The sequence below is a fragment of the Pan paniscus genome, chromosome 2 (assembly GCF_029289425.2).
Source record: "Pan paniscus chromosome 2, NHGRI_mPanPan1-v2.0_pri, whole genome shotgun sequence".
Lineage (NCBI taxonomy): Eukaryota > Metazoa > Chordata > Mammalia > Primates > Hominidae > Pan > Pan paniscus.
Window position 1 is genome coordinate 10,883,358 of NC_085926.1, and position 27,033 is coordinate 10,910,390.

The following is a 27,033-nucleotide window of genomic DNA, read 5'->3' on the forward strand; positions in this document are numbered from 1 at the left end:
TCTCTCCACTGTGGCAGGGTGGGAGCCCCTATCCCCTTGCCTCCCTCCCCCTGCCATCAGCATCCAGACTCCAGGGTCTCTGTTCTACTCATCTCTGTAGCAATGCTCTCTGGTGAGCCTTGAGTGGTCCCACCTAGCCAGCCCTCAGCCCAGCCTCACAGAGAGCCTCCACATGGACTTCTGGGTCCCCTCTGTGCACAGCTCCCTTTCCAGCACTCCCACTGTGGATTCCAGCTGTTCCCACTGTCCTTACTCTGGCACTGCCTCCTCTGCCCAGGGAGACTGCATGCTATGCTCAGACTCAGCTCTCTGCATGGTGGTCAGGAAGTAGTGACCAAGCAGCAGGCTGGGCAAACCCTCTCAGGGGTTCCCATCTCTCAGGATTGCAGTCTAGCCCTGCACATTGTCTACTACCTGAAAATAGTGGTTTCCTTTATTTTGTCTGCTTTAATAGTTGCTATGGCAGGAGGGCTGGGCTGATCCCTGTTACTCTGGTGTGACCAGAAGCAGAGATCGACTCCCTTGCTCACCACCCCATGGCTGCATCCTCTTGCTTCAGTATTCAAATCAAGACTGTTCCCCGTGGCCATGGTCAAGGAGCCCTCTGTGGCCTGGTCCCTGTCCCATACAGCCTTGGGCATTCCAGGATCGATTCTGTTGCAGCGCTCTGACTTCTGCCTGGATCACTCTCCCCTGAGATATTCCTGTGGCTGGCTCCCTGTCATCCTGCAGATCTCAGCTCCAAAGTCAGGTCACCTCTGACTAGATGAGCTCAAACATCTCTCACTAGGCTGGGTGTGGTGGCTCATGCCTGTAATTCCAACACTTTGGGAGGCCAAGACATGTGGATCACTGAGGTCAGGAATTCCGGACCAGCCTGACCAATATGGTGAAGCCCCATCTCTACTAAAAATACAAAAATTAGCCAGGCATGATGGCATGTGCCTGTAGTCCTAGCTACTGGGGAGGATGAAACCGGAGAATTGCTTAAACCAGGGAGGTGGAGGTTGCAGTGAGCCAAGATCATGCCACTGCATTCCAGCCTGGGCAACAAGAGCGAGACTCCATCTCAAAAAAAAAAAAAAAAAATCTCTCCCTAGACCCTATGACCTAACAAAGCCCTTGTTTTATTTTATTCACAGGGCTGATGGCTGTCTGAAGTAATCTCATGCTTATTTGTTGATGTGTTCATTGTTAATATCCCCATTAAGAAAGTGATCTCCATGTGAGCAAAGAATTTGTCTGTCTTATCCGCTGTGAACTTCTCAGCACCTGACACAGAGCCTGGTGCATGAGAGGCTCCCAGTCAGCACTGGATGAATATATGGACAGATGGATGGATGGATGGGCGGACAGACGGATGGACGGATGGATGGATGGAAGGAAGGAAGGATGCACAGATAGATGATAGATGGATGCGTGAATGGGTAGATGGATGATAGATGGACAGATGGATAGATGAATGATAAGTGGATAATGAATGGGCAGATGGACAGATAGATGCATGGATGGATGATGAATGGATGGATGGTTAATGAATGGATGATGGATGATAAATGGATGATGGATGGATGGATGGATGGATGGATGGATGGTGGATGCCATATAGTGATTCAGATAAAGGAACATAGACAATCAGAGAAGAACAACATTATTTTCAGTGACATGTCCTGGAAAAGACTTTATGAAACACACCATCTTTTCTTTTTTTTCTTTTTTGAGATGGAGTCTCACTCTGTCACCCAGGCTGGAGTACAATGGCATGATCTTGGCTCACTGCAACCTCTGTCTCCTGGGTTCAAGTGATTCTCCTGCCTCAGCCTCCTGAGCAACTGGGATTACAGCTGTGCGCCTCCACATCTGGCTAATTTTTGTATTTTTAGTACAGACAGGGTTTCACCGTGTTGGCCAGGCTTGTCTCAAACTCCTGACCTCAAGTGATCTGCCCGTCTCAGCCTAAAGTGCTGGGATTACAGGTGTGAGCTACCGTGCCCTGCTGAAACAGACAGTCTTTGATTTGATCTCTGCAGGATTAGGAAGAAAAGTCTTTTCAGAAAGAAGCAAAGATCAGAGGTGGAAAGTCTGCATATATGCAGGAAATGGTCTGTAGTTCAGTGTAGCTACAGGATAGACTTTGTGATAGGGAATCATAAGAAATAAGATGAAGTCAGTAGACTGAAGCCCCTTCATTAAGAACCATGACTGCCAAGCCAAAGAGTTCAGATTTCATTCATTGGTCTGGAGAGAGCTGTTGAATGTTTTTGAGCAAGAGATGACTGGCATGAAAAGAGCTGTAATTTCAGAAGATTACTCAGATAAGAGAGAGGCTCAGCAAAACTCATCAATGAAGAGTATGAGTTTTCAGAGCAGCATGTGAATGCCTGCTCTTCATTCTCCACTGTGTGACATTAGGCGGAAGGCTCACCCTCTCTGAGCCTCAGTTTCATCTCTCGTAAGCTTCTAGAGGAGAGAGCCTTATCCTTTACTCATCTCCTTCCTCCTTGCAGATTTGTTAAGGTTAGGTGAAAAAGCACATATTAGCTGTTTAGAAAGGGCAAGCGAATAGAATGAATTTGGAGAATACAGCCAGTTTGGAGGAAAATGAGGCTGCTATCAAATGACCTTGAGTTTTGAGGAGTATGGCAAGGAAGAATCTGACTGAGGATGGAGAAGGCTTTGCAATGTCATGGGGGTCTGGCAGCTGTGATGTTACAGCCTATGGGCAGTTGTGGCTGGAGCTAGTGCCATTGTGTGAGTTTGTCTGGCTACCTCCAGAAGTTCAAGAGGATCAACACAGGAAGGAGACAGTGGAGTCACTTCAAAGAGATGTCAGCAAACATTCAAGGTGCACGTACTGTGTGCAAGGCCCAGCCAAGCAGTGAGAGTACAGGGATGAAATGGTGGTGTTTTCACCCTTGAGAATTTTGCTGTCTCATAGAGGAGAGATGTTGCCACGGCAGGGGCTGGTGAGAACCTTGGAGAGTCATGAGCTGAGCTGTGCCAGCACAAAAGAGGAACAACTGAGTGCCTGTCTTCAGGTATTCTCAGGCTGTTTTGTTAGAATGCCCACCTTATGTTTATTCATCCACCAAATATTTGTTGAGTACCTACTCTATGCCAGGCATGATGCCAGCCTTTGCTTTTTAAATTAATCAGGAGAAATTTACCAAGTATCCATTCTTGCTAGATATTTCCTGGGCACTGTGGGAGTGGGGTGGAGGTTGGGTGGGGAGGATGAGTAAGACACATTTCCTGTTTTCTCAGACAGGAGTTTTTAAGTGGGGGAGGATCTTTAACCCCCCTCTCCAAAATTGCACATTAAATTTTGCAGATTAAGTATAGTTTTTTTAGATTAATAGATTTTTATTAATTTTAGCTGTTTTAAGTTTACAGAAAAATGGAGCAGAAGGTACAGAAAGCTCCCATATACACCCCACACCTCCTCCCAACACCCATTTCCCGTATTAGGAACATCTTGCATTTGGGTGGTACATTTGCTACACTCAAGGGGGCAATATTGATATATTATTATTAATTAAATCCATAGTTGACATTGGAGTTCTCTCTTGGTGTTGTACCTCCTATGGGTTTGGAGGTACCTCCAAATGTGCAATGTTGTAGCTCCAGTGAATGTGTAATGACACGCACCCACCACTGCAGTATCACACAGAGTAGTTTTCCTGCCCTAGAAATCCCCTGTGCTCTGCCTGTTCAGCCCTCCCTTCCCCTGAACTGATCTTTTCCCTACCTCCATAGTGTTGACTTTTCCAGATTGTCACATAGTTGGAATCATACAGTTTGTAGCCTTTTTAGAGGAGCTTCTGTCTCTAAAACCTTATTACTACTGAAAGTGTCTCCAGGCCTAGCACCAGCCTTATTTGGGAGCTTTTCAGACATGCTGACTCCCTCAGGCCCCAATCCCAAACCTGCTCAATCAGAACCTGCATTTTAGCAACACCCCTGGTGGTTTTTATACACATGAAAATTTGAGGAGCACTGGTCTAAGAGAGCACTGAAGGCAGGCTGAGGCCTGTCAGACAAACCAGTGAGGGCTTGTGGTCAGAGGAAGCAGAAGTTCTGGGGCCAAGTAGTCTAGGCAAGAAGGAATTCCTGGGTGTTGGGGCCACCCACCTGCCCTCACTCCCACGCCAGGGGGGAGAGAGAGAGAGAGGATCACCTCAGAGCTTCCTGCAAAGGGAATGGAATGGATCCCTTCAGCAATTTCCACTTTCTAGAACTACATTATCCCATACAGTAGCCATAAACCACATCTGTCTATTTAAATTGAAATTAAATAAAATTTACAACTCAGTTCCTCTGTTTCATTAGTCAAATTTCCCATGCTCAATGCCCATCTGTGGCTAGTGGCCACCATATCAGAGAGCACATATATAGAACATGTCTATCATCATAGAACATTCTATTGGACAGTAGTGCTTTATAGGAAAAAAAGGCCCAAGAAGCAGGAGGATGTGTAGAAACTGGAGCTCCAATTCTGCCAGGTGCTGGAAATGGAGCAGTCACTCCTGGTGCCCTGAAGGCACGCTGACAGCCCTTGTGGGTTTCCTTCCTAAGAATGAAACAGCAGAGTTCTAAGAATGCCCACTGAAGAGTCAAGACCAGAACCACGGCCACAGTTGTCTTTGGAAGAAAGGACTGCAACTAAAGTCCATCTGTGAAGTGCTGTGGGAGGCTGTGATAGCTGTACATGCAGCACCACTGGGTTGGGAGGAAAGGGTCTATCCCTGAGTGCAGTGCAGAGATAGGAGGTGTGGTGCTGACTCAGTCAGTGTGGCTGTTAACTATCTTTGTCCTCTTTCTGAATAAGAAAAAATACTCTAGCACACAAATTCCCTCCAAATCCCATGCTCTCATCATCCCTGTGATATTTACTTTTTGATTCTGCCTTATTACTTCTTAAGAGTTGACACTTGTATTTCACAACATGCTTTACTGATTTCTTTGCTTCCCATTGTTTTCATTCCTTTCTACAGGATTACATTTTCTTCTTGTTGGAGTTAATCGTTTAGTAGTTCTTTGAGCAAGGGCCTGGAGTAACTAAGCTCTCTTAGTCTGTGTATTTCTGGAAAGACATTTATTTCACTTGAGTGGTAGTTTAGCTGGGAATGGAATTGTAGGATGGTAATTTTTAAGTTACATTTTGAACTTGGATGCCCATATTGCAAGAGCAATGTGTAATCATACCCATATCTGATGCTTTCATGGCGAGCTGAGGGGTAGAGTTTCTAACTTCTGGCTCACTATGGGACAATCCTTTCTAGATCCCAGCTCTTTTCAGTAAGCCTAATTAGCTTTTGGTCATACCCACAGCATGCAATCTTAACTCTACCATTGGGAAGGAATGAAACCTCAGCCTCTCAGACTTCTACTTGCTCAGATGTCCCTATGGGTTGCTAGGTCTATTCCTCCTCCTCCTCAACTTCAGTTTTGACTTCTCATTTCTAGCATCTGGGAGAATTTTCTATCTTCCTTAAAATGGATTTAAAATGTTACAGATTTAAAAGGCTGTGATTTAAAATATTTCATAATTATCTGTTTTCTGTAACTGTCATAAAAATATTAACCCTCAGCATTTACTTTTCTTTATCTGCTAGTCTTGAACATGATATATTGAATATTCAAGTAGCCAATTAATATTAAGGGAGATACCCTTATTCATGCTTAATTCAACAGCTCAATTTTATTCATAAAATCATGTGTCAGTGGTGGTGATTTCATATTTCATAATTTCCATGGTTTTATATTCTGACACTAAATTTGTTTCTTACTCATAGAGTAAAATTATACTCATGAAGGTATTTGGCAAAGAACTCCATAAAGCTCATTTATTTGCTATTTTAATAAGTTTAAGAGCCAGTATGTAGGTCCAACTTCTTCTTTTGTTGATGAGTACCTGAGTGCCAGAGGGAGGATATGGCTCACCCAAGGCCACAGCTGGTGGAGAACTGGACCAGGACTGAGCACCTCCAGTTGAAACATTTGCCACTTTTCCACCCCTTTGAGTCTATTTGCTCATCTATGAAATGAAGAGGTTAGACCAGACATGGAATCAGGTCCTGTCTCACTAATTTTGTGTCCTTGGGCAGGTCACATAACTTCTCTGGGCTTCCATGTTAATAAACCCTACTCTGTCCACCTCAAATGGCTGTGGAAAGCATCAAATAGGCAGATGTGTGTGAAAGAGCTCTGAGCAACACAAGGGCTACAGAGCAGCTCTTGTTATTAAGTTGCTATGACTTGTTCCTGCAGCTCCTCCATAGTTGGGAAGAAGTGTGCTTTGCAGATGCAGTGTGTTCTGATGATTTCTGATCTAGCACAGCTTTGTAAGAGAGCAGGAATTTCTTTTGTGAGCAGCAAGATGACGGGTCTTTGATACCTCTTAGTTGGCTGGGATTGTGACGCTTGATGTCCTTCTCTGAAAACTCATTGGTGTGTGAATCTCATGTTCCGTTTCTCTCACTTCTCATATGCAAGCCAAGTGCTGGAAAGCCCTACAGGGCGAGTGCTGAGTCCTGCATAAGGTTCACACAGAGGCCAAACATAGCTCTGCCTCCTTGCTTAGGGTCTCAGTGACGTTCCAAACAGTAGAGGCAAGTGGGTGCTGCTCAGCCTCCTATGCTGTACCCATCTCGGTCCTTCATGTCCCACTGCTCATCCCAGGAGGCACTGTTGCATGGTACGAAACTCCCAGGCTAAGAATCAGGAAACCCAGCTCCACCACCGACCTTGAACTGTCACTGTACCTCCTTGTGCCAGAGTTCCATCAGCTGTAAAATGAGAGTGTCTAGTAAAATCACTGTCTTCCTTTTTTTTTTTTTTTTTGCTATCAATAATCCCTTTTATTTTCCCCCTTATGATCCACCAACATGGACCATGTTGTGCTGACAGGAAGTTCCTATTAGCAGTTGTATGTGTCTGATTAATAAAAGCTGGCAAAGCCCAGGAATTAGTCTTTAAAATGTCCTTTGGAGGAGACAAAGCCCAGAGAGAAGAGATGATTTACCTGTGGTCATGAGAAGATTTTTATATCATAAATCACCTGGAAGGGAGAAACTGCACATCTCCAAGGTTATAGATGACAGTGCATTAGGATTTCCCAAGGCTGTGGAAGTGCGTGGGGGAAACGGGTTGGGTGAATGTCATTCTAAGCAAGCACATGATTAACATTCCTGGGTGTTAATCCAAGCTACAGTTGACTGACCCTTCCAGAACGTGAACATTTTATCCAACTCTACCTCTCCTATGATGGCTTGCAAACTGCCTAGCACATAGTAGGTGCTCATTAAGTGCATATTGTAGCCTGTGGTTGTCATCTCAGAGTTAAGCTCCTGCCTGGGATGGTGAGTACCATGATAATTGTCCTTCTCCAGTCCTGTCACCTGTTTGGAGCTTTAAAGAAAATATTCCCTAAGAAAGACAGATGAGGAAAATAAATAACAGATACAGACCTCTTTAGTGAATACCTCAGAGACAGAATATAAAATTAATCCATAGGTTTGTGCAAGGTGAGGTTGGAGGAATGCAAACTTCTATCTTCTCATACTTGCTCCCCTTTCTCTCTTGACTCGTGGAAGACTTCTACCTAGCCCAGAAGGGAAACAGCTGAAAATGAGGCTTAACAACTTCTCAGATGAATCTGTGAATCACAGATGGATAATATCAGGAGTTCAGAGGTGTTTTTAATCTTTGAGGGGACGTCAAGGAGGAGACAACTGATCCCAGAAAACTCAGTTTTTCTGATCTGAGACTGAACGTTGGTTTTGGTTTCGGTTTCTGACATCACCTGGCAGGGTAAGAGTTTCCTCAGTTTCCCCCCACTGATGCAAGCATGAGTTACTGGGCACAAAGCATAGTCTTCTCACCAAAGGATTCCTGAGAAGTGTCGTGAACGTGTCTCTTCCAGTGAGGCCTCCAGTTCCCACTGTGGGACGAGAGTATTCCTTCTGCTGTCTTGTGGGTTGGTTCTGCCTGCACATGCCCACCCCCTGGACTCTACTATGGGTGTTTCACTATGTCAGCTTCACCACAGACCTTTCTAGCCCCCATCCATGCATTCTATTTTATTTTTTGATACACTTCAAAGTAAGTTGTAGACATCAGTACACTTCAGCCTTAAGTACGTTGGCATTGATGTCTGTAACTTACTTTATTTTTACCTGATCATTCTTAGTTTTACAGCTCAACCCAAAGCCCTGAAAAATCGCTGAGGGAAGCATGAGGAATGAAGACAGCCCCTCCCTCACAGTGGCTTTGCCCCGAAGCCAAGGCCACTGTGTCCCACACATTATCCAGGAGGGCGTGTTGTGGTGGCCTGCCATCTCCCATTAGTCCACCAGGTTAGCCACCCCTCCTGGTTTCCTGCCTGACACAGCCCTGCATGTTTACCCATTCCCCCAGGCCCCTGGGTCCTGCTGCTCCCACTGGCCTATGTGAACCAGGATGCTCCGTTAGTCAGATTCCCAGGGAACTGGTGCCATTTAAAGCTGTCACCGCTTCCATTCAGATGAGCATAGGAGAGGCCATGTGAGCAGGTGGCAATGTGACCCTGAAGGCTGGCAGGACCTGAGAGGTGGAAGGAGAATGGTATGTAAGCAGGGCAGGCAGGTCAGTGAGTGTCAAGCAGTGAAATCTGTCTGGACATTGGGCCTGCAGAGAGCAGAGAGACAGGTAAGATAAGAGCGTTTGGCTCCAGGCTCATTTACACCACCTCTCCTCTTGGTGAAGATGATGGCAGTCCACTGGGAAGACGAAAGTGAGCAGCAGCCAGGCAATGCACAGAAAGACAAATACCATGTGATCTCACTTATCCTGTATGTAGAATCTAGAAAAGTCAAACTCACAGAAGCAGAGAGTAGAATGGTGGTTCCCAGGGATTGGGTGGGCAGGGTTGGAGAGATTGGGTCAAAGGATATAAGATGTCAATGCTACAGGTGGAATAAGTTCAGATCTATCGTACAGCATGGTGACATAGGCAATAACATGCAATACAATCAATCATGTGTACTTGAAAATCGCTAAGAGAATAATTTTAAGTGTTCTTGCCACAAAAAAAACCAAGGCAATGCATATGTTATTTAGCCTGATTTAGCCATTCCATAGTGTTTATGGATTTCAAAACATCATGTCTAAACCACAAATATATAGAATTTTTGTCAATTAAAAGTTAAAAAATAAAATAATTTGGAGCATATTTTTTAAAAAGTGAGGGCTTTGGGATCCTACAGATCTGGGATTGAGTCTTCCAGGTATCAGCTGAGTGATCCCCCAGGGCCTCGTCTTCTTCCTCTGTGAAGTGGAGATGATAATAGTACCAGCCTATGGTGTTGTTGTGAGAACTCAGGGAGATAAACAGCCTGGAATTGCCCAGTAAAGAGAGGGAGGCCCGTGAGGATTCCAAGGGCTGGTTTTCTGCTGCTGAGATAATGCAAGAGAATCCACTCACCTTTTTTAAAACTTAATTTTTTTAATTTGAGAGAGTGCATTTTATTGATTAAAAAAGAGAGTTGGTAATACTACTTTTTGTAGAAATATGAAGACGACATGAAGTTTGGACTAATGACTCTTGGGAACTTGGTACTTTTTTTTTCTAATCTTATTTTATTTAAGTTCCAGGATATATGTGCAGGACATATGCACCATGGAATACTATGCAACCATAAGAAGGACTGAGATCATGTCCTTTGCAGGGACATGGATGGAGCTGGAAGCCATTATCCTCAGCAAACTAACACAGGGACAGAAAACCAAACACCTCATGTTCTTGCTTATAAGTGGGAACTGAGCAATGAGAACACATGGACACAGGGAGGAAAACAACACACACTGGGGCCTGTTGGGGGGATAGCGGGAGGGAGAGCATCAGGATAAATAGCTAATGCATATGGGGCTTACTACCTAGGTGATGGGTTGGTAGGTGCAGCAAACTGTCATGGCACACATTTATCTATGTAAACTTTTTTAGGAGCAAGGGTCGTCTTTGCATGTGCAGGTAATGCTCATATGGGTAGCTTGCGTGGCTTCTCAAAGGTCGAGAGAGCATCAGGATAAATAGCTAATGCATGTGGGGCTTACTACCTAGGTGATGGGTTAGTAGGTGCAGCAAACCGCCACGGCACACATTTATCTATGTAAACTTTTTTTAGGAGCAAGGGTCGTCTTTGCATGTGCAGGTGATGCTCATGTGAGCAGCTTTTGTGGCTTCTCAAAGGCCCATGATGAGAGGATGTCTCCTCCTTTCTCCTAATGCTGCCCAAGGTAAATGCCTGCAGAGACTGGGAGGCCCAAAGGCCCGGTTCCTTAAGATCTGTCCACTGGGCCTGGCAAAGGAGGCATTGACCCTGCAGTGAAGGCTGGGCAGGGCCAGCTGTTGCAGCATTTCTGGGACAGAATGAGTGGGCCTGGCCTCCTGCCCTTTGTAGAACATCCACACCAGGGTGGGGAGGAGACAGTCAGGGCCTCTGAGGCCAGCTCCTCCCAGGGCTAGAAAAGCTGGCTTTTCTTCTCTTACCCCAAGTGGGACCTGCCTAGTCAGCCCCACACACCCTTCAAAGATGCTTTTTCAGGCCCAAAGGAATGACCCCTCTCTAGCCACTTAGCATTTACTGTGAGCCAGGTGCTCTGTGCACACTCTAAAAACCTAGTCTCATTTTGTCTTCAGAACAACTCTGGCAGCTTGGAATGATGATTTTCCCCATTGTACCCATAAAGAAACTGAGGCTCAAAGAGGTGACCTCCTCAAGGTGGCCCAGCAGAGCTGGAACTCAACCAGATCTGTCTGATTTTGTGAGATTTTATACTTGCTCTCCTTTCTCTCTTGATCCGTGGAAAACTTCTACCTTACCCAGAAGGGAAATGGCTGAAAATGAGATTTAAGAACTGCTCAGATGAATCTGTCAGTCACAGATGGATGATATCAGGGGCTTGCTCGACTTTCTTTTTCCTCATATGCTTTCTAGATTGCAAGGCCCTGAGCACAGGATGGGGAGCTTCGTTCTTTCTATAGTCTCCATGTGCTCTACAGGGTGCTCAGGAAATGGTGAGGGGGCATAGACCCACTAACATTAAGCTTCTTAGCAGCAGAAAGCCCCAAACACCTTTTGCCCTAACTTCCAATGCAATACATGTATTAGTCCATATTCACGTTGCTGATAAACACATACCCGAGACTGGACAATTTATAAAAGAAAGAGGTTTATTGGTCTTACAGTTCCACGTGGCTGGGGAGGCTTCACAATCATAGCAGAAGGTGAAAGGCACATCTCACATGGTGGTGGCAAGAGAGAATGAGAGCCAAGTGAAAGGGGTTTCCCCTTATCAAACCATCAGATTTCGTGAGACTTATTCACTACCATGAGAACAGTATGGGGGAACTGCCCCCATGATTCAATTATCTCCCACCAGATCCCTCCTATAACACGTAGGAATTATGGGAATATAATTCAAGATAAGAGTTGAGTGGGACACAGAGAAAAACCATATCATTCTGCCCCTGGCCCCTCCTAAACCTCATGTCTTCACATTTCAAAACCAATCATGCCTTCCCAACAGTCCCCCAAAGTCTTATTTCAGCATTAACTCAAAAGTCCACAGTCCAAAGTCTCATCTGAAACAAGGCAAGTCCCTTCTGCCTATGAGTCTGTAAAATCAAAAGCAAGTTAGTTAGTTCCCAGACACAATGGAGGTACAGGCATTGGGTAAATACAACCCTTCCAAATGAAAGGAATCGGCCAAAACAAAGGGGCTACAGGCCTCATGCAAGTCTGAAATCCAGCAGGGCAGTCAAATCTTAAAGCTCCAAAATGATCTCCTTTGAATCCATGTCTCCTATCCAGGTCATGCTAATCCAAGAGGTGAGTTCCCATGGTCGTGGGCAGCTCCACCCCTGTGGCTTTGCAGGGTACAGCCTCCCTCCTGGCTGCTTTCATGGGCTGGTGTTGAGTGTCAGCAACTTTTCCAGGCACATGGTGCAAACTGTCAGTGTATCTACCATTCTGGGATCTGGAGGACAGTGGTCCTCTTCTCACAGCTCCACTAGGCGGTGTCCCAGTAGGGACTCTGTGTAGGGGTTCTGACCCCACATTTCCTGTCTGCACTGCCTTAGCAGAGGTTCTCCATGAGCACCCTGCCCCTGTAGCAAACTTCTGTCTGGACATCCAGGCATTTCCATACATCTTCTGAAATCTAGGCAGAGGTTCCCAAACCCCAATTCTTGATTTATGCGCACTCCCAGGCTCAACACCACGTGGAAGCTGCCAAGGCTTAGGGCTTGCACCCTCTGAAGCCATGGCCGGAGCTCTACATTGGCCCCTTTAGCCATGACTGGAGTGGCTGGGACACAGGGCACCATGTCCCCAGGCTGCAGACAGCATGGAACAGGAACTCTGGGACCAGCCCAGGACACCATTTTCTCCTAGGCCTCTGGACCTGTGATGGGAGGGGCTGCTGTGAAGACTTCTGACATGCCCTCGAGACATTTTCCCTATTGTTTTGGGGATTAACATTCGGCTCCTGGTTACTTATGCAAATTTCTGCAGTCAGCTTGAATTTCTCCTCAGAAAATGGGTTTTTCTTTTCTATCACATTACTACAAATTTATCACATATCACAGGCTACAGATTTTCCATACTTTTATGTTCTGCTTCCCTTATAAAACTGAGTGCCTTTAACAGCACCCAAGTCACCTCTTGAATGCTTTGCTGCTTAGAAATTTCTTCCACCAGATACCCTAAATCATCTCTCTTAAGTTCAAAGTTCCACAAATATCTAGGACAGTGGCAAAATGCCACCAGTCTCTTTGCTAAAACACAACAAGAGTCACGTTTGCTCCAGTTTCCAGCAAGTTCCTCATCTCCATCTGAGACCACCTCAGCCTGGATTTCATTGTCCATGTCATTATCCGCATTTTTGTCAAAGCCATTCAACAAACCCTGAGGGAGTTCCACACTTTCCTATACTGTTCTGTCTTCTTCTGAGCCCTCTGAACTATTCCAGCCTCTGCCTGTTACCTATTTCCAAAGTCACTTCCGCATTTTTGGGTATCTTTTCAGCAGCACCCCACTCCCAATACCAATTTACTGTATTAGTCCATTTTCACGTTGCTGATAAAGACATACCTGAGACTGGGAAATTTACAAAAGAAAGAGGTTTATTGGACTTACAGTTCCATGTAGCTGGGGAAGCCTCACAATCATGGCAGAAAATGAAAGGCATGTCTCACATGGTGGCGGCAAGAGAGAGAATGAGAGCCAAGCAAAACAGATTTCCCCTTATCAAACCATCAGATCTCATGAGATTTATTCACTACCATGACAACAGTATGAGGGAAACCGCCCTCATGATTCAATTATCTCCCACTGGTCCCTCCCACAACATGTGGGAATTGTGGGAGTATAATTCAAGATGAGATTTGGGTGGGGACACAGAGCCAAACCATGTCAATGCAGAAATTTCCTCTCTGCATCTCCGACTGTGCTTTGTTCCTTCTAGCCACATGAGCTCATCCCAGGACTGGAGTTCTCAGCCAGGGAGGAGACTCTTCCACTGTTGACTGTGCCTGTTCCCACTCCCCAGCCACCACAGATATCCCCTGGGAGGCTCCTTGGGGCATAAATTTGAATGTGTTCCCATTCACTGTCAGAATTCTGTTTCACATGGAATTGAGTAGTATCTTCCTGCATCCTTGGTATGGCTACCATAAGCATTTTCCTACTTGGGAACTTTGAGTGGTTTCTGCCCAAAGATATAGTGATGAATGAAACACTAGCTCTGAATTCCATGAGATTCTGGAAGATCTATTCCATTTCCCCTCTCAGCCTCTTGCTTAGAAGCATTTCTGCTGGGCAGCTTCTGAAAGATTTCTCCTTTCCTGCCCTCTAGGCCTTTGCTTGTAGCATTTGTTCCACTGGAATAGCCTGCCACTTTCTGCCAGCCTTCCAGGCCAGCATAAGTGCCAGAAATCCACTAAAAACACATATCTCCATCAGTATGGTGTCATTTTCCTCCTTCCTTTCTGTGTCCCTTGTGTTTGATGTGAAGTTTGTCCTTAGTATGGAGCAGGAGCTTAAACACAGGTGTTCCAGTGTCTTCCTGGGCTTTTAAAACGGCAAGGTTGAAATGCCCCATGGAAAATGGGCTCAGCTGACCCAAAACCATAACCCTGTTATAAAGCCTGGGATGGCTGGACTGGATGATTCTCTCTTGCAGGTTTCTGCTCACTCACTATCTCTGACAGGTGGTGGATGTCTTTCCCCATAGCTACACTGAAGGCAGAAGAGTGCTGTGATTGATTAGTAATGTCTGCCCTGGGCAGAAATGGGGGTTGGATGTGCATGTCACATATTTGCCATCTCCATTGCAATGTAGTTCCCTTATTTTACAAGTTGGAAAACTGGGGCTAGGAGAAAATAATGAACTTTAGAGAGAACACACAGGAACTTTAAGGGCAAGCTGCAATCGGAGCCAGGTGTCCTGTCCCTCTCAGTCCAGTATGTTCTCCACTTGGCCTGGTAGTTAGGACTCGCTGTGAGCTTTGAGCACTCCTTTCCTGTGTGCTGGAGACCCTAAGCAGCTGTGGGCATCCTACAGACATTTCTTGAGTGCTTATCATGTGTCAGCAATGTGCAAAGGGTTGGGGATTCAAAAGTGAGAAAGCAGAGCACCCTGCTCTCAGGAAGCTTCCATTCTAGTTGGGGGAGACAGACAATAAACAATGAATGCCACGATATGATCTCAGATACTTATTTCTCTATCTGCAGCCAGACACAGAAGTGGCTACCTTCACCATTGTGGCTGTTTTCTTGTCCGTTCTCCTCCCAAGGATGTCTTTTCTATTGCTTGAAGTTTAGCTCCCATTCGACTCCTCCAGGGCATGGAGCACCCCGGCTTGCCATTTCATTTCCTGGCTTTAAACAAGTTCCATGGTTATTAGCAAAGAAATGTTGTTCTTGGGGGAGATGATGAGGCTTCATCCTAACTGCTTGCTCAGCTGACACAAAAGAACCTGCCTGATCAGGCTGGGATTTGAAGCTGAAGTCGGGCTTGGTCCGGGAGCCCCTAGCCCAGTGCTGCCCATGGGATGTGGGTTCTGCAGCCCCACCATCATTGCCCACTCTGACTCCCCCTGCCTCAGTGGCTCCTAGCCAGGACTAGGTAGGACTGCTGGCCCAGGGTCATTTAGAAACAAGGGGGGGCATACTTTTGGCTGCTAGAATGAATGGGAGACTTCTAGCATTTAGAGAGTCGGGGCTGGTGGGTAGACATCCTACAGGGAGCAGGACAGTCCTGCACAATGAATTATCCAAAATGTCAAGAGCCTCCCCTTTAAGGAACACTCCTCAGGGGAGAGCTTGGCCTAAACTGTCTTTCCCTGAGTCTGCATGGACATCCTGGGAAGAGCTTGGGGCTAGGAATTGCCGTCTTCAGGCCTTGCTCAGGCTTATCCTTCTCTGAGTCTCCCCCATTTAGCACTTTGGTAAAATGGGGCTCAAGCAACTGACGTGATGGATTAAGGGGAGGCCAACTGCCCATCTGCCCTATGCACTCTCCATGCCTGGACATGGCTGTCCAGCCTCCTGGGCAAAAGCCCAGCCACAGTGACCCTCGTTCCCTGCTCCACACAAAGGGGCCACCGGGGTCGGCCTACACACCCAAACTCCCCCTGCACAGGATTGAACGGCTCCTCACCGCCCGCAGTGCAACCCTTTAGCCCAGTGACACTTTACTGGCAGGGCCCTGGTTGGCCCCAGGGCCGGCTGCCCAGGGAAGGGTTTGGCACCAGAGCGAGAGGCTGCAGAACATATTTCCAGTTGGGCTTACAGGCCAAGAGCCTCAGCCCCTTCCCACCACTGTTCCCACTGGCCCAGCCCGCCTGCCCAGCACATTAGCATTTAAATATCTCCAAAGTCGTCTCCACCAAAGCCCTCTCCCCCCATGGAATCCACCAGGGAGGGAGCATTTGAATCCCTCTCCCAGACTCCCCTTTCCTCATAATGGCCATACTGTATTCATCAGCTTCTGTATGTGGCATTAGCCGAAAGAAGGAGCAAGGGCGCCTAGCAACCCAGAGGAGGCTGAGAAAGAGGTGGGAAGGAAGTGATTTTCATGTAATCATTCACTTCTACAAAAGCCGTTGTCAGGTACACACTGGAAACACAGCTGTTTTATTATTCTCCTAACCTACTTTTAATCTTTTGAGAATCCTTACCAATATAAAAGGCAAAAAGAAAGAGCTTAATTCAGCCATTTTCTGCCAGGCCATATAAGTTATATTTTTGCCTCAAACCAAGGCTCTGCTTAGAAAAGTTGTGTGTGCGTGTGTCTGTGTGTGTGTGGGTCTGTGTGTGTGTGTGTGTGGTAGCTGTCTGTTTGAAAGAAAATGTTGAAGAAAGAAAAGGCTGTGGGTTGGAAGCCCCAGGAGGGCCCCAAGCTCTGATCTGGCTTCTTGGATCCAAAAGCCCATACCCCATGTGCTGTTGGGTCTGACGGTTTTCACACATCTTCTTGGCCAGGCGCTGGAACAGCAAGGAGCCTAGGAGGGATGAAGTGTTTGTTCTTCCCATCCATCCCTGTTGGACCCAAGCTGGTAGCCCTAAGAGGCATGTGTATCTGCTTTAGTGATAGGCAGTTCGGCATTTGGTGCTTCTCAGAAATCTGATTAGTTCACCTGATGGGAAGGGAAGCTGGGATGTTGGAAATGACGTGGGCGCTTGTTTGCATAGTATAGTTGAGAATCGTCAGCCACCAAAAGAAACCAGATTAAAGGGATGGTACCAGGTACTCCACTACACACTTTACATTCATTATGTCTTTCTTTCACAGGCAAGGAAGTTGAGGTTCAAAGAGGTGAAGTAATTTGCCCAGGGTTGCATAGCAGTAAGCGGAAGAGCAGAGCTCCAAGCTGGGTCTGCTGACCCCAAAGTTTTTGCCTTTTCATTAAGCTCCTGCAAGGCTCAAAGCATGGAGCCTGGCTAGAGCTATCTTGTTTAACTTAGGCCCCTTTTGCTTGGTGTTTCAGTGCCTTCTTCCAAGTGGGCCAGATTCCTGGGGCAATTAGGAGATTCATTTGTTCGTAAGCCCAAAGTGACTCCTCACGCTGGCCAGTGTGTACATTTCTCTAAAGTAAATGGACAAGTGACTTCCTCTCCCTGGGTGTTAGTTTATTCATCTATAAAAGGGAGATAATAAATAACAATGGCACCCACCTTAACGGTGTGGACGAGGTGAGTTTAATACCTGTAAAGCACTTTCCATGTGGTATGTCATGGGTGCTAATAAAAGTTAGTTGGTGTCATTGTGATCATCAGCATGACTATCGTCATACACCCTCTTACTGGTGCTTTCGTGGCAGGATGGGTTAATGCTGCATTTGTCAAAGACCTAAGGCATTACCACAGCAAACACAAGCCAATTCGAGGACATAGAGATGGATTTAATTGGTCAGTCAGCTGTTGCTGGCTTTGGTGACAAGGAGAGGCATGCCCTTCTGCTCTGATTGGCGGCTCTCTTTGCAGATTTGAAAGCACATTTCTAGGGTAGCTTTTTTCTGTAAGCTGTGTTGCCATAGATGCTGTATAAAATCCCAGAGCAGCATCTGTACCTTCATGGGTAGGCGGGACCCTGGCCCCTACTGCCACTGAACTCACTGCCACACTGAACTCATCTCCCATACCCCTCCCCACAAGTTGCTCCTCTCTGCCACATGTTGTATGAGAGCTTATCTGCCTTTGCTTGTTGTCTGTGTCTCCCGCTAAAGTGTAAGCTCCTTAAGGGTAGGAGCTCTGTAACATTTAGTGACAGCTTCAGCCTCCATTCCTGGGACTTGTGCCTGGCACATGGTAGACACTAAGTGCATGCTTATGGTGGGGGGAAGAGGGAATAGGCTTTTTTGTTTCCTCCAGGTTTTTGAGTACTGGAATATCCTGGGAGGGAATGAATGTTGACTAAGCACCTGCTGCTCATGAGGGCTCCTGGCTGGGTTTCTGAATACTCTCCAGAGTATTTCTCAATGCTCTCCAAGAGCCAGGACGGTACTGAAGGTTTGTTTCACAAATGTTATTTCAACTTCTGTGTGTGAGAGAGACATGCTGCCCACATATGCACGATGACCATCTCCCCAGTCTCCCCAGTTGGATAAGTCACTCCAAGAGGTAGGAAAAAGAAGTAAAGCTTTCTCCCCAAAACATCTAAGAAATTAGACATTCTACTTGCATGATCAAGGTAGGAATGTGGAGAAAAGGTGAGCATGTTTCCAGCAACCTACCTGTGTCTAACCTGGGGATGATGATGCTCACCTCAGGGCAGTGTGTGGGACACACAGGTCATAGGACATACAGTATTGTAAACTGTAAAGTGCTATCCATGTGGACTGGGACAGCGTGTGCTGAGTATCCATCATGATGACTATAGCTAAAGTGTGGGTGGGGAAAATTTGTCCTTGTCCATCCATCCTTTCTTGCTTCTCCCAGCAAATGTCATCAAGGAGCTACTCTGTGCAGCCCTGTGGCCCTAGCTGGGAAGGTGGGCTATGCCATTATTCATTGCTGTCTCTACCTACTGTGCACCAGGGCTCATTGGAACCAGTGGCCTTGAAAGAGGTGAGGTTGCCCCAGAGCTGGAGGCGGGACCACCTCTCTTCTAAAGGGGCCCCACTCCCCTGTTCCCATGCAAATCTGTCCTCCAAACCTCTGAATGTGGACCGCCCACAGCTGCACTGCCAGAACGCCCCCCATTCATTGCTGCAGAACATGGGGAGTGATCCCTTTCTCAGCTACTGACCCAGCTTCCTTAGGGTTTGTTTTGTTGAGACTGTTTTCCCTTCAAATTGTGTTGAGAAATAGGAAGCCCTTTCTCTGCTGAGCTGCTCCCTTTGTAGCATCCTGGGAGATGCTGGTCAGTAGGGCTCAGTTGCCTGGTCTTCCTTTCATTGAGGTGGGGTTGCCTTTGTTCTGTTTGACTTGACAGCTGCAGAGCTGTTTAAATCCCAGCTGAGACTACAGGCCTACTCAGCAGACCAGGAGGTCCTAGCTTTTCTCTGTAAAGTGTAGAGCCAGAACGCTCTAGGTTCAAACCCGACTCTCTCCCTTATAAGCTGTTTGACTTTTCAGGAGCCTATTTCCACTTCTGAAAAAATGGAGACAATAATACTTACCTAGTAAGATCATTAGCAAATTATGAGATTGTGTACATGAGAGCCTGTAGTACGCACTATGTTTCAGCAAACATTAACTCAAGGTTTTCACTTCTTAAGGCATTACCAAACCTATGGAAGGGCTGGTTCATGAATGTTCTGTTAGCTTATTTTACTAGACTTTCTTTCCCTTTTTGTCAAATCATTCTAATGCCCACCATGATTTTGTTTGTCTGTGCTTGTGGAATTTTTAGTTAAAGAAAGTAGCTGTAGGTGAAATAGACTTGGGATAATGCTTTGGCAGAGATAATGCTGTGTTCATGTCATTTATTTTTTCTCTTCTTGAGTAAATGGGAAGACTACATTCCCCAGAGTTCCTTGTCTTTAGTTTGCAACCAAGTCACTTGGGTGTGGCCAATGATATGTATTTGGGAGTGAAGGCAACCCTCAGGCCTAATCCTTAAAACCTTCCCAAGCAAACCTCCAGTTTCTCTGCCTCAGAGGCTGTGCTGGAAGCTTGTGTTGAGAGATGGCGGTGTCATAAAGGAAAAACACTTAATATCACAAATCATTGGGTGCAAGAGAGCCCCTTCACAGGGGCTATGCTTTAATCTTTGTGTGGGTGAGAAATAAACTTTTATTGTGCTAAAATACTGAAATTTGTGGGTTTATTGTTTAATACAGCATAACCTAGCAGTAATTATCTTAACAAATACACCACCTCACTGATGAGTTCATTAGTTCCTTTCTAGACTGAGAGGCAAGGATGACATTTGGAGCCATGTTGCATTTTCACAACCACAGGCATCTGTTTAAGAAACAAACATATATCAGTTGTGCTTTCTGTAAAGAGCCTAATGATGCAGACTCCATGTAAAGACATCCCATGGTTCTTCATGGGATGTTTTCAAGAAATCTAATCCTGTACATTCTCAGGCTCTGCTATGCCCAAATGAGCACGTGTCTCAGCAGAAAAGCTGATCTCAACATTGGTTTTTCAAATGTGAAAAATAGAAGAGGCCAGGGAAGAAAATTTTAGATCTGGAGTCAGGGAGATGTTACGTTACTGCTAAAATCCTGATGATGATCAAATATATGTCTCTAGCCCAGACATCGATATGTAGCCCTAGACTTTCCATGTATCTCTTGAACATCTCACTTGATGTCTCAAACTTCCCTTCTCCAAATTAATACCCATTTCCCCACTTCATACCTTCAACCAACCTTAGAAAACCTGGATCATCTAGTGTTGCACCCTCACCCACCATATTGCTCAGATCTGGGTATTCGTCTCTCACCTCCAGCCAAGATCAATCTTGTATAACTTGCCCTCTAAAGATTTCTTGAGAATCAAGAAGATAAGGTAGCAACAGAAAAAAAAAAAAAATTTTAAATTCCTGGAATCTTCTCACCCAAACAGAGAAACAAGGGTAGTAAAACAAAAACCCTATGGACAGCACCTTCAGCACAATTAGGTATCACCATGAACCACAAAATGTGAATAGATGGGGCCAGATGCCAACAGCAGTGACATCTGCATGATGTCAGTTCTGTAGGATAAGATGAAGATGAACATAAAGGCAAAGGGAATTCTGAAGATCCAGCACCAGGAAACCCAGAAAGCTCTAACATGTACTGGGAGAGGACTCTCTTTGGGGGTAGAAGCTTAGTGGACCTATCTGAGAACACCACCTCAAATGAGGAGGGGGTCTATGCAGTCTCTAACCCCTAGGTAAGTGGGGGAGGACTGCAGCAAATTTGGGCAGAGGTCTGGGCCCTGTGAACACTACGCACTAACCAGTTGAGGCTTCATGGATATTAAGGAGAAATTACGGGAAGCAGAATCCAAATTGAGCAGGACAGAGACACTAGAGGAAATGAAAGGAGAAATTTTGGATAAGAGTGGGAGAAAAGAATAGAGAACAATAATTTCAGAAAGTACTATCTGTATGGCCATAGTTTTAAAGAGTTTTTGGCAATAAAAGAATAAGGAAAGTTCAGACTGCAAGTCTAGAAAAATCTATCCTGGACCACTCTCATTCCTCTACGCAAGAAAATCCTCTCCTAAGAGTACAGGAAAATCTATCTTGCCTAAACGTGAGCAACAGAAGAGGACTGTGATCAAAACTTATGCAAAGCTATGATAAGGAAAATAATTATGGGGAGAATATTGTCCCAAGGCATTGCACGAAGACAGAACCACAAAACAGTGTAACACTGAAAGTTAATATTTCAAAACAAGCTAAAGGAAAATAATAAACCAATAGACACTATGAGGCAAATAGCATACATGAAATTGTTAGACAAAAAGACTATTTAAAAAGAGAGCTGACAGGAAGGACAACTTACAAAAGAAAAACTATTTCAGAAAAAATAACTAAAATGAAGGAATAACAGTGAATACAGACCATGGATGATATGACAAAGCAAACAGAAGATGGAAAGGAGGAAAAATGTAAAAATAAAGTCAGAAATGAACAAAGACTTTTTAAAGAATGAAAGAAAAAGTGATAGGTATAGAAGGTGAGCAAAGAAGGACCAACATACATACGAGTCCCCAAAGAAGAGACCCAAAGCAATGGAAGAGAATAAATACAGCAATAATTTTGGGATCTTTTTTCTCCTGAAAGAGAAGAATTGAACTTGCATCCTGAAAAAATATACCATGAGCCTGAGAAAATCAACACAGATTAGTCACTGTTGGACTTTAATAAAGTGTAGAACAAAACCTGTTGGACATCCAAACCAAAAGAATAAGTGCTTTATAAGGGGAAGCAAGTTATATTGGCACCAGACCTTTCTACCACAGCACTTTGTGCCAGAAGGCAACTAAGCAATATATTCCAGATACTCAGGAAAAGAAAAAGAGAGCCAAGGATTTTATATACAGCCAAATTGCCTTTCAAGTATGAAAGTCACAGATCAACTATTCTAAACATGCAAGAACTCAGCTAATATTATTTCCTATGAGCCTTTCCAGAGGAATTTACTGGAAAACAAGCTACAGATAACAAAATTGACTGGAAAGGTATTAACATAAGGGCTGGGGGTGATTGTTAAATTCATAGTTACCTATCAAATTCACATTAAGTAATGACTATAAGGAGCTTGGCATGCTGGTGCATGCCTGTAGTCACAGCTACTCAGGAGGCTGAGGCAGAAGGATCATTTGAACTCAAGAGTTCAAGGCTGCAGTGAGCCATGATCACACCACTGCACTCCAGCCTTGGCAACATAGCAAGATCCCATCTCATTCAATCAATCAGTAAAGGCTATTATGTGATGGTTGTATGTTCTGATAATCTATACAGTGTATTAAAAATTTGAAGATAATAACATATATGTGAAAAGTATAAAAAGTTTACAGATTGACTTGTAAGTATTAACTGGAGGCAAATGGATATTTCTTCAAATTGGATGCTAGTGGGTAGGGAGGGAAGACAAATGGAGGCTGTAGCTAATTTCAGTATTCCTCACAGCAGAGAACCAACAGACTGTGTCAGAAAATGGGAGGATTAAGGGTATTGTGTAAAGGTGCTGGTTTAATGGTGAACATCAGAATAAAAATGACAGACTTTTCCCCATAGAGGTAGGAGAGCAAGATGGAAAAATCATTTGAGAACATACCCTTAAAGATTCATGTGAATCTTTAAGCCCAACATGCCCTCTTTCATCTCTTCTCCAATCTCAAAAGGTGTGCCTCCTCCAGGCAGCCTTCTCTGATTGCCTTAGCACAAGTTTCTCTTTCCCCCCATCTGTCTCTCCCAGCTACTGGGCACCTTGTTTTGTGAATGTTTTATCTCACCTGAGGACAGAGACGGAGTGCTATGTAAAATTGAGTGGTACTCTTTCAGAGTGTGACACAGGGTTCTGCACAGTATACAGGTGAATGCACTCAGTGAATGCTGGTCCATCAGTAATTTGGGATTGATTAAAGGATTTGGGCTCATACCCTCTGGGTTTTTCTAAGAGCTAAATGTTGCTATTAGCTTGAGTTTGAAGTGAGAACAATTCAATCCGACTTGACTTAAATAAAAGAGGAATTTATAGGCCTCTGAAATGAAATGTTCTAGGATAGGTCTGATTTCAGGTCTGATCCAGGGAGTCATGTGCTAATATTGGTCTGCCTTTGCTCTAGAGTCTGCTTTCCTGTGTGTTGGCCTTAATTCTCAGGTAGACTCTTCCTTCATGGCCAGTGATGTCCCCAGCAGTTACAAGCTTAACATCCCCAGCAAAAAAAAAAAAAAAAAAAAAAAAAAAGTGTCCCATTGACTTGCCTTGCATCATATGCTCATCCATGAACCAGTCACTGTAGCCAAGAAAAATCCTTGGATTGGCCAGGTCTGGGTCATGTGGCCAGCCCTGAATCTACCTCTGAGCAGAGAAGAGGTAGCTTTCCAAAGTAAAATTGAGGTGCTATTACCAAAAAAGGAAAGATGGATGCTAAGTAGGCAAAAACAGCGTTGATGTGCCCAAGAGCAAATTGGAAAAAAAAAAAATACCTGCAAGTGAAAATCATTGGTTTGGGGGACATATCTGGGGCTTGTGGGTCGAAAGCTTTCTTTGGTGTTTTCTAACTCATAGAGCGTTTATTCACCATGTTAGGGGGAGGGTCCACTCCACTGAGTGACGGGGTTCAGTCAGGATTGGGGAGCCAGCTCTCCCACAAGTCTGAGGGCTTTGCTCACTCTGGCCTGCACACTCTGGCCCAGAACAGTGAAAGAGGGACACCTGGTTTGTGGCACCATTAACAAGTGTGACTGGAGGCCCAGTGTCTGGTCAGGCACTGAGTAGCTCTAAGTTGCCACTGGGATTTGGCCTCCCATTTCCTGGGTCAGCAGCTGCACTGCTTTTTGCTTCCCCATGTGGCTCACTGGCCTTACTAAGCAGAACAGGCAATCCACTGAGGTAGCAAATGGGGAAACTGAGACAAAGCAGGAGGAATTAAAAATACAACCACTTCTTCTCAAGTCTTTAACACTTTTTTCTCCACTGGACCTTTCCTACCAACATTTAAGCATCCTTAAGCTTCTACCATTTCCAAAAACCTCCCCCAAATTGTATTTACCCTTTTACTACCAGCCTATCTCATACCCCCCACACATCAAAATGTCTGGAGTTTGTTCTTGTCTTTCCTCTTTCCAGTTTCTCCTACCCCATCTCAGTGCACTCTTGTCTACTGGCATTACCTGCCTCTCCCTGCCCCTGCACTTCATGAAAGAGCTCTCCTTAAGTTCCTCAGAGAGCTCCAAGACCCGAAACCCAGTGATACTATTGTTAGAGGAGAAAAAAATACACTTATTTCTCAGGTTCAGAGGCAGCATTATGATCTTCCATTTTAATAGGCAATTTGTTGAATGACTTAACACAGTTGAGCAGACCCACGATAGAATGACTTGTACCATGTAATCCAGTTCTGAAGAGGGAGGAGATACAGATACTTTGCCTGGAAAGGAAAGAGTTCTGAGGTCCAGTGGGCATGAGTATTTTCTTTGAATCTTTAAAATGCTACCACATGGAGGAGAGGGATGTGGCCTGGGTGCCCCCAGAACGAGGAAAACAGGAAGAGAGAGTTCATCTCATCTTAAAAAATGTTCTAGTAGTCAGAGCTCTCTGAAGAAGAAAGGGCCTGGGTCAGGAGATAGTGAGCTCCTGGTCACTGGTGGTCAGCAAGCAGAGACTCTTCTGTCAGAAGTACTCAGAAGAGAGTCCTGTGTTGAGTGAGAGGTTACACCACAGGCCTTCTGAGGCTGATTCCACACTGAAAATTCTGGGACTGAATGGGCATACATCTCTAGAGGCAGACCTCCATGGACTTGCATCTGCCACTTCCCAGCTGTGTGGTTTGGGCACATTACTCAACCTCTCTGTTCCTCAGTCTCCTCAGCTGTAAGAGGGGGCCAATAATAGCACCTACCACATAGGGTTGCTGTGAATTTTTTTTTTTTTTTTGAGACAGAGTCTTGCTCCATCACAAAGGCTGGAGTGAAGTGGTGTGATCTGGGCTCACTGTAACCTTCGCCTCCCAGTTCAAGCAATTCTCGTGCCTCAGCCTCCCACGTAGCTGGGATTACAGGCCCCCGCCACCACACCCGGCTAATTTTTGTATTTTTAGTAGAGACAGGGTTTCGCCATGTTGACCAGGCTGCTCTCACCCACTCCTGACCTCAGGTGATCCACCCACCTCAGCTTCCCAAAGTGCTGGGATTACAGGCATGAGCCACCCACCGTGCCCGGCCGGGTTGCCGTGAATATTCAGTAATGCATGAAGGGCAGTAATGCGTGGTGCCTATACATTGAGAGGTCAGTAAGTGTTTCCTGTTTTATATATTTAGTGCCAGCCCTGTTCTCTAGATGGCATTTGATACCTAAGCATGAGTCTCATCAGCTGCATTTTGATTTGAGCTCTGGATTTTCCTTGGCAACTTCTAGGGGCTGGGCTCAAAGGGAGCCCGGGGAAAGTGTTCGAGAAGCCACTGTCATTTCTGTTGTGCATGTCATGCTGTCCACAGCAGTTTTTATCAAAAGGGAGCTTGGGTACTAGGAAAGTAGTTATCTTGTGTACCACACAGGAAGCCTAGAGGGGGGGAGTCTGTTCTGAAAGGGAGAAGGACACGGTGGGCCTCCCTCACTCCTCCCCTCCCTGCCACCTTTTATGCTGAGGTCAGCTATGCAAGTGTATCACCCTGGACAGAATCTTATGACACTTTTCTCCTGGTGGCCTTAATCACAAGGAAAAGGAAGCATTCATTTTACCTGAAACATGACTTACCTTGCAAGCAGGCACTAGATCCCAGGGGCTCATGGTCCTTGTTGCATGAATCCTTGCAACAGTCCTGGTAGGGAAGTTTCTTCCCTACTTTGCTGATAAGGAAACAGCCTCAGAGAGGTTAAGTAACTTGTCCAGGGTCACACAGCTGAGGCCGGGGTCCTAAGCATTCAAATTCTTGCTATTCACTGAGGTATTATTCATAACCTCTGGCAAATTCTGGAATTAATTGAGGACATTTACACTTGATCATGTGGTCCCCAAGAATAGAACTCTTTTAAAGGGGGTCCTGGGTAGGTTAGGAAGTTTAATTATCCCTTATGGAGTTTTTCTGAAGGGTAGAGTGTGGGTGGGGGATTTCAGAGACCAGGGCCACCCTCTCACCACACATCTGACTTCTGTTTATGCCAACATCTTTGTGCCTTCCTACAGGTCTGGGTAGATGCTGGAACGCAGATCTTTTTCTCCTATGCCATTTGCCTGGGCTGTCTGACCGCTCTGGGAAGTTATAACAATTATAACAACAACTGCTACAGGTGAGCATTTCCCTGGGCCCTGCCAGCTCTCCACCAAACCCTGAGAGCCCTCTAACCTGCCAGGCTAGTTTATGTTTGTCTGCCCACCTTGCAGGGCCCCAGGAGGAGATAGATAGGTGTTTGTTGGCCTCCCGCTACCGAAGGGTCAAAGAGTGGGCCACCAAGGAGCTAGGAGAATAGCAAATGTAGTCAGAGTCTCTCTCAGGCTGCAAAGCCAATCCCCCACCACTACCGGCATCTCATTCAGGTCTCAGTGCCACCTCGTATGGTAAAGACGTATTCCAGGGTGGATAAGTGACTTGCCCCAGTCACAGAGCTAGTATATACACCAAGGGCCTTGTTCTCTCGCCTACTATTTAGAAACCTGCTTCCTGCCCTTCGTACTTGACTGTAGGGTCATCTTCTGCCCCACCTGGGGCCAGTGCCCCACTTTGCCCCTCAGCCTAACATGTCTCTCTGGCCTCCTGTAGCTGGCTGCACCAGGGCTGGGAGGGGGTTCAGGTGAGGAGGCGAGCCCCAGTGTCTGACCCTTGGCTGCCTGGCCTCTCACGCCTGCAGCTTGAGTTCTACAGCAAGGCTGAGTC

At 45.6% G+C, this 27,033-nt stretch overlaps 1 protein-coding gene across 2 annotated transcripts in view; it reads left to right on the forward strand.

Moving 5' to 3' along the window:
• Positions 1-27,033, forward strand: part of SLC6A11 (solute carrier family 6 member 11) — a 124,884-nt gene that overhangs the window by 69,844 nt on the left and 28,007 nt on the right. For both annotated transcript variants that reach the window (XM_034955786.3, XM_034955787.3), the window contains exon 7: positions 26,346-26,449. In XM_034955786.3, coding sequence (XP_034811677.1) covers positions 26,346-26,449 — 104 coding nt within the window. The remainder of the gene's footprint in view (positions 1-26,345; positions 26,450-27,033) is intronic.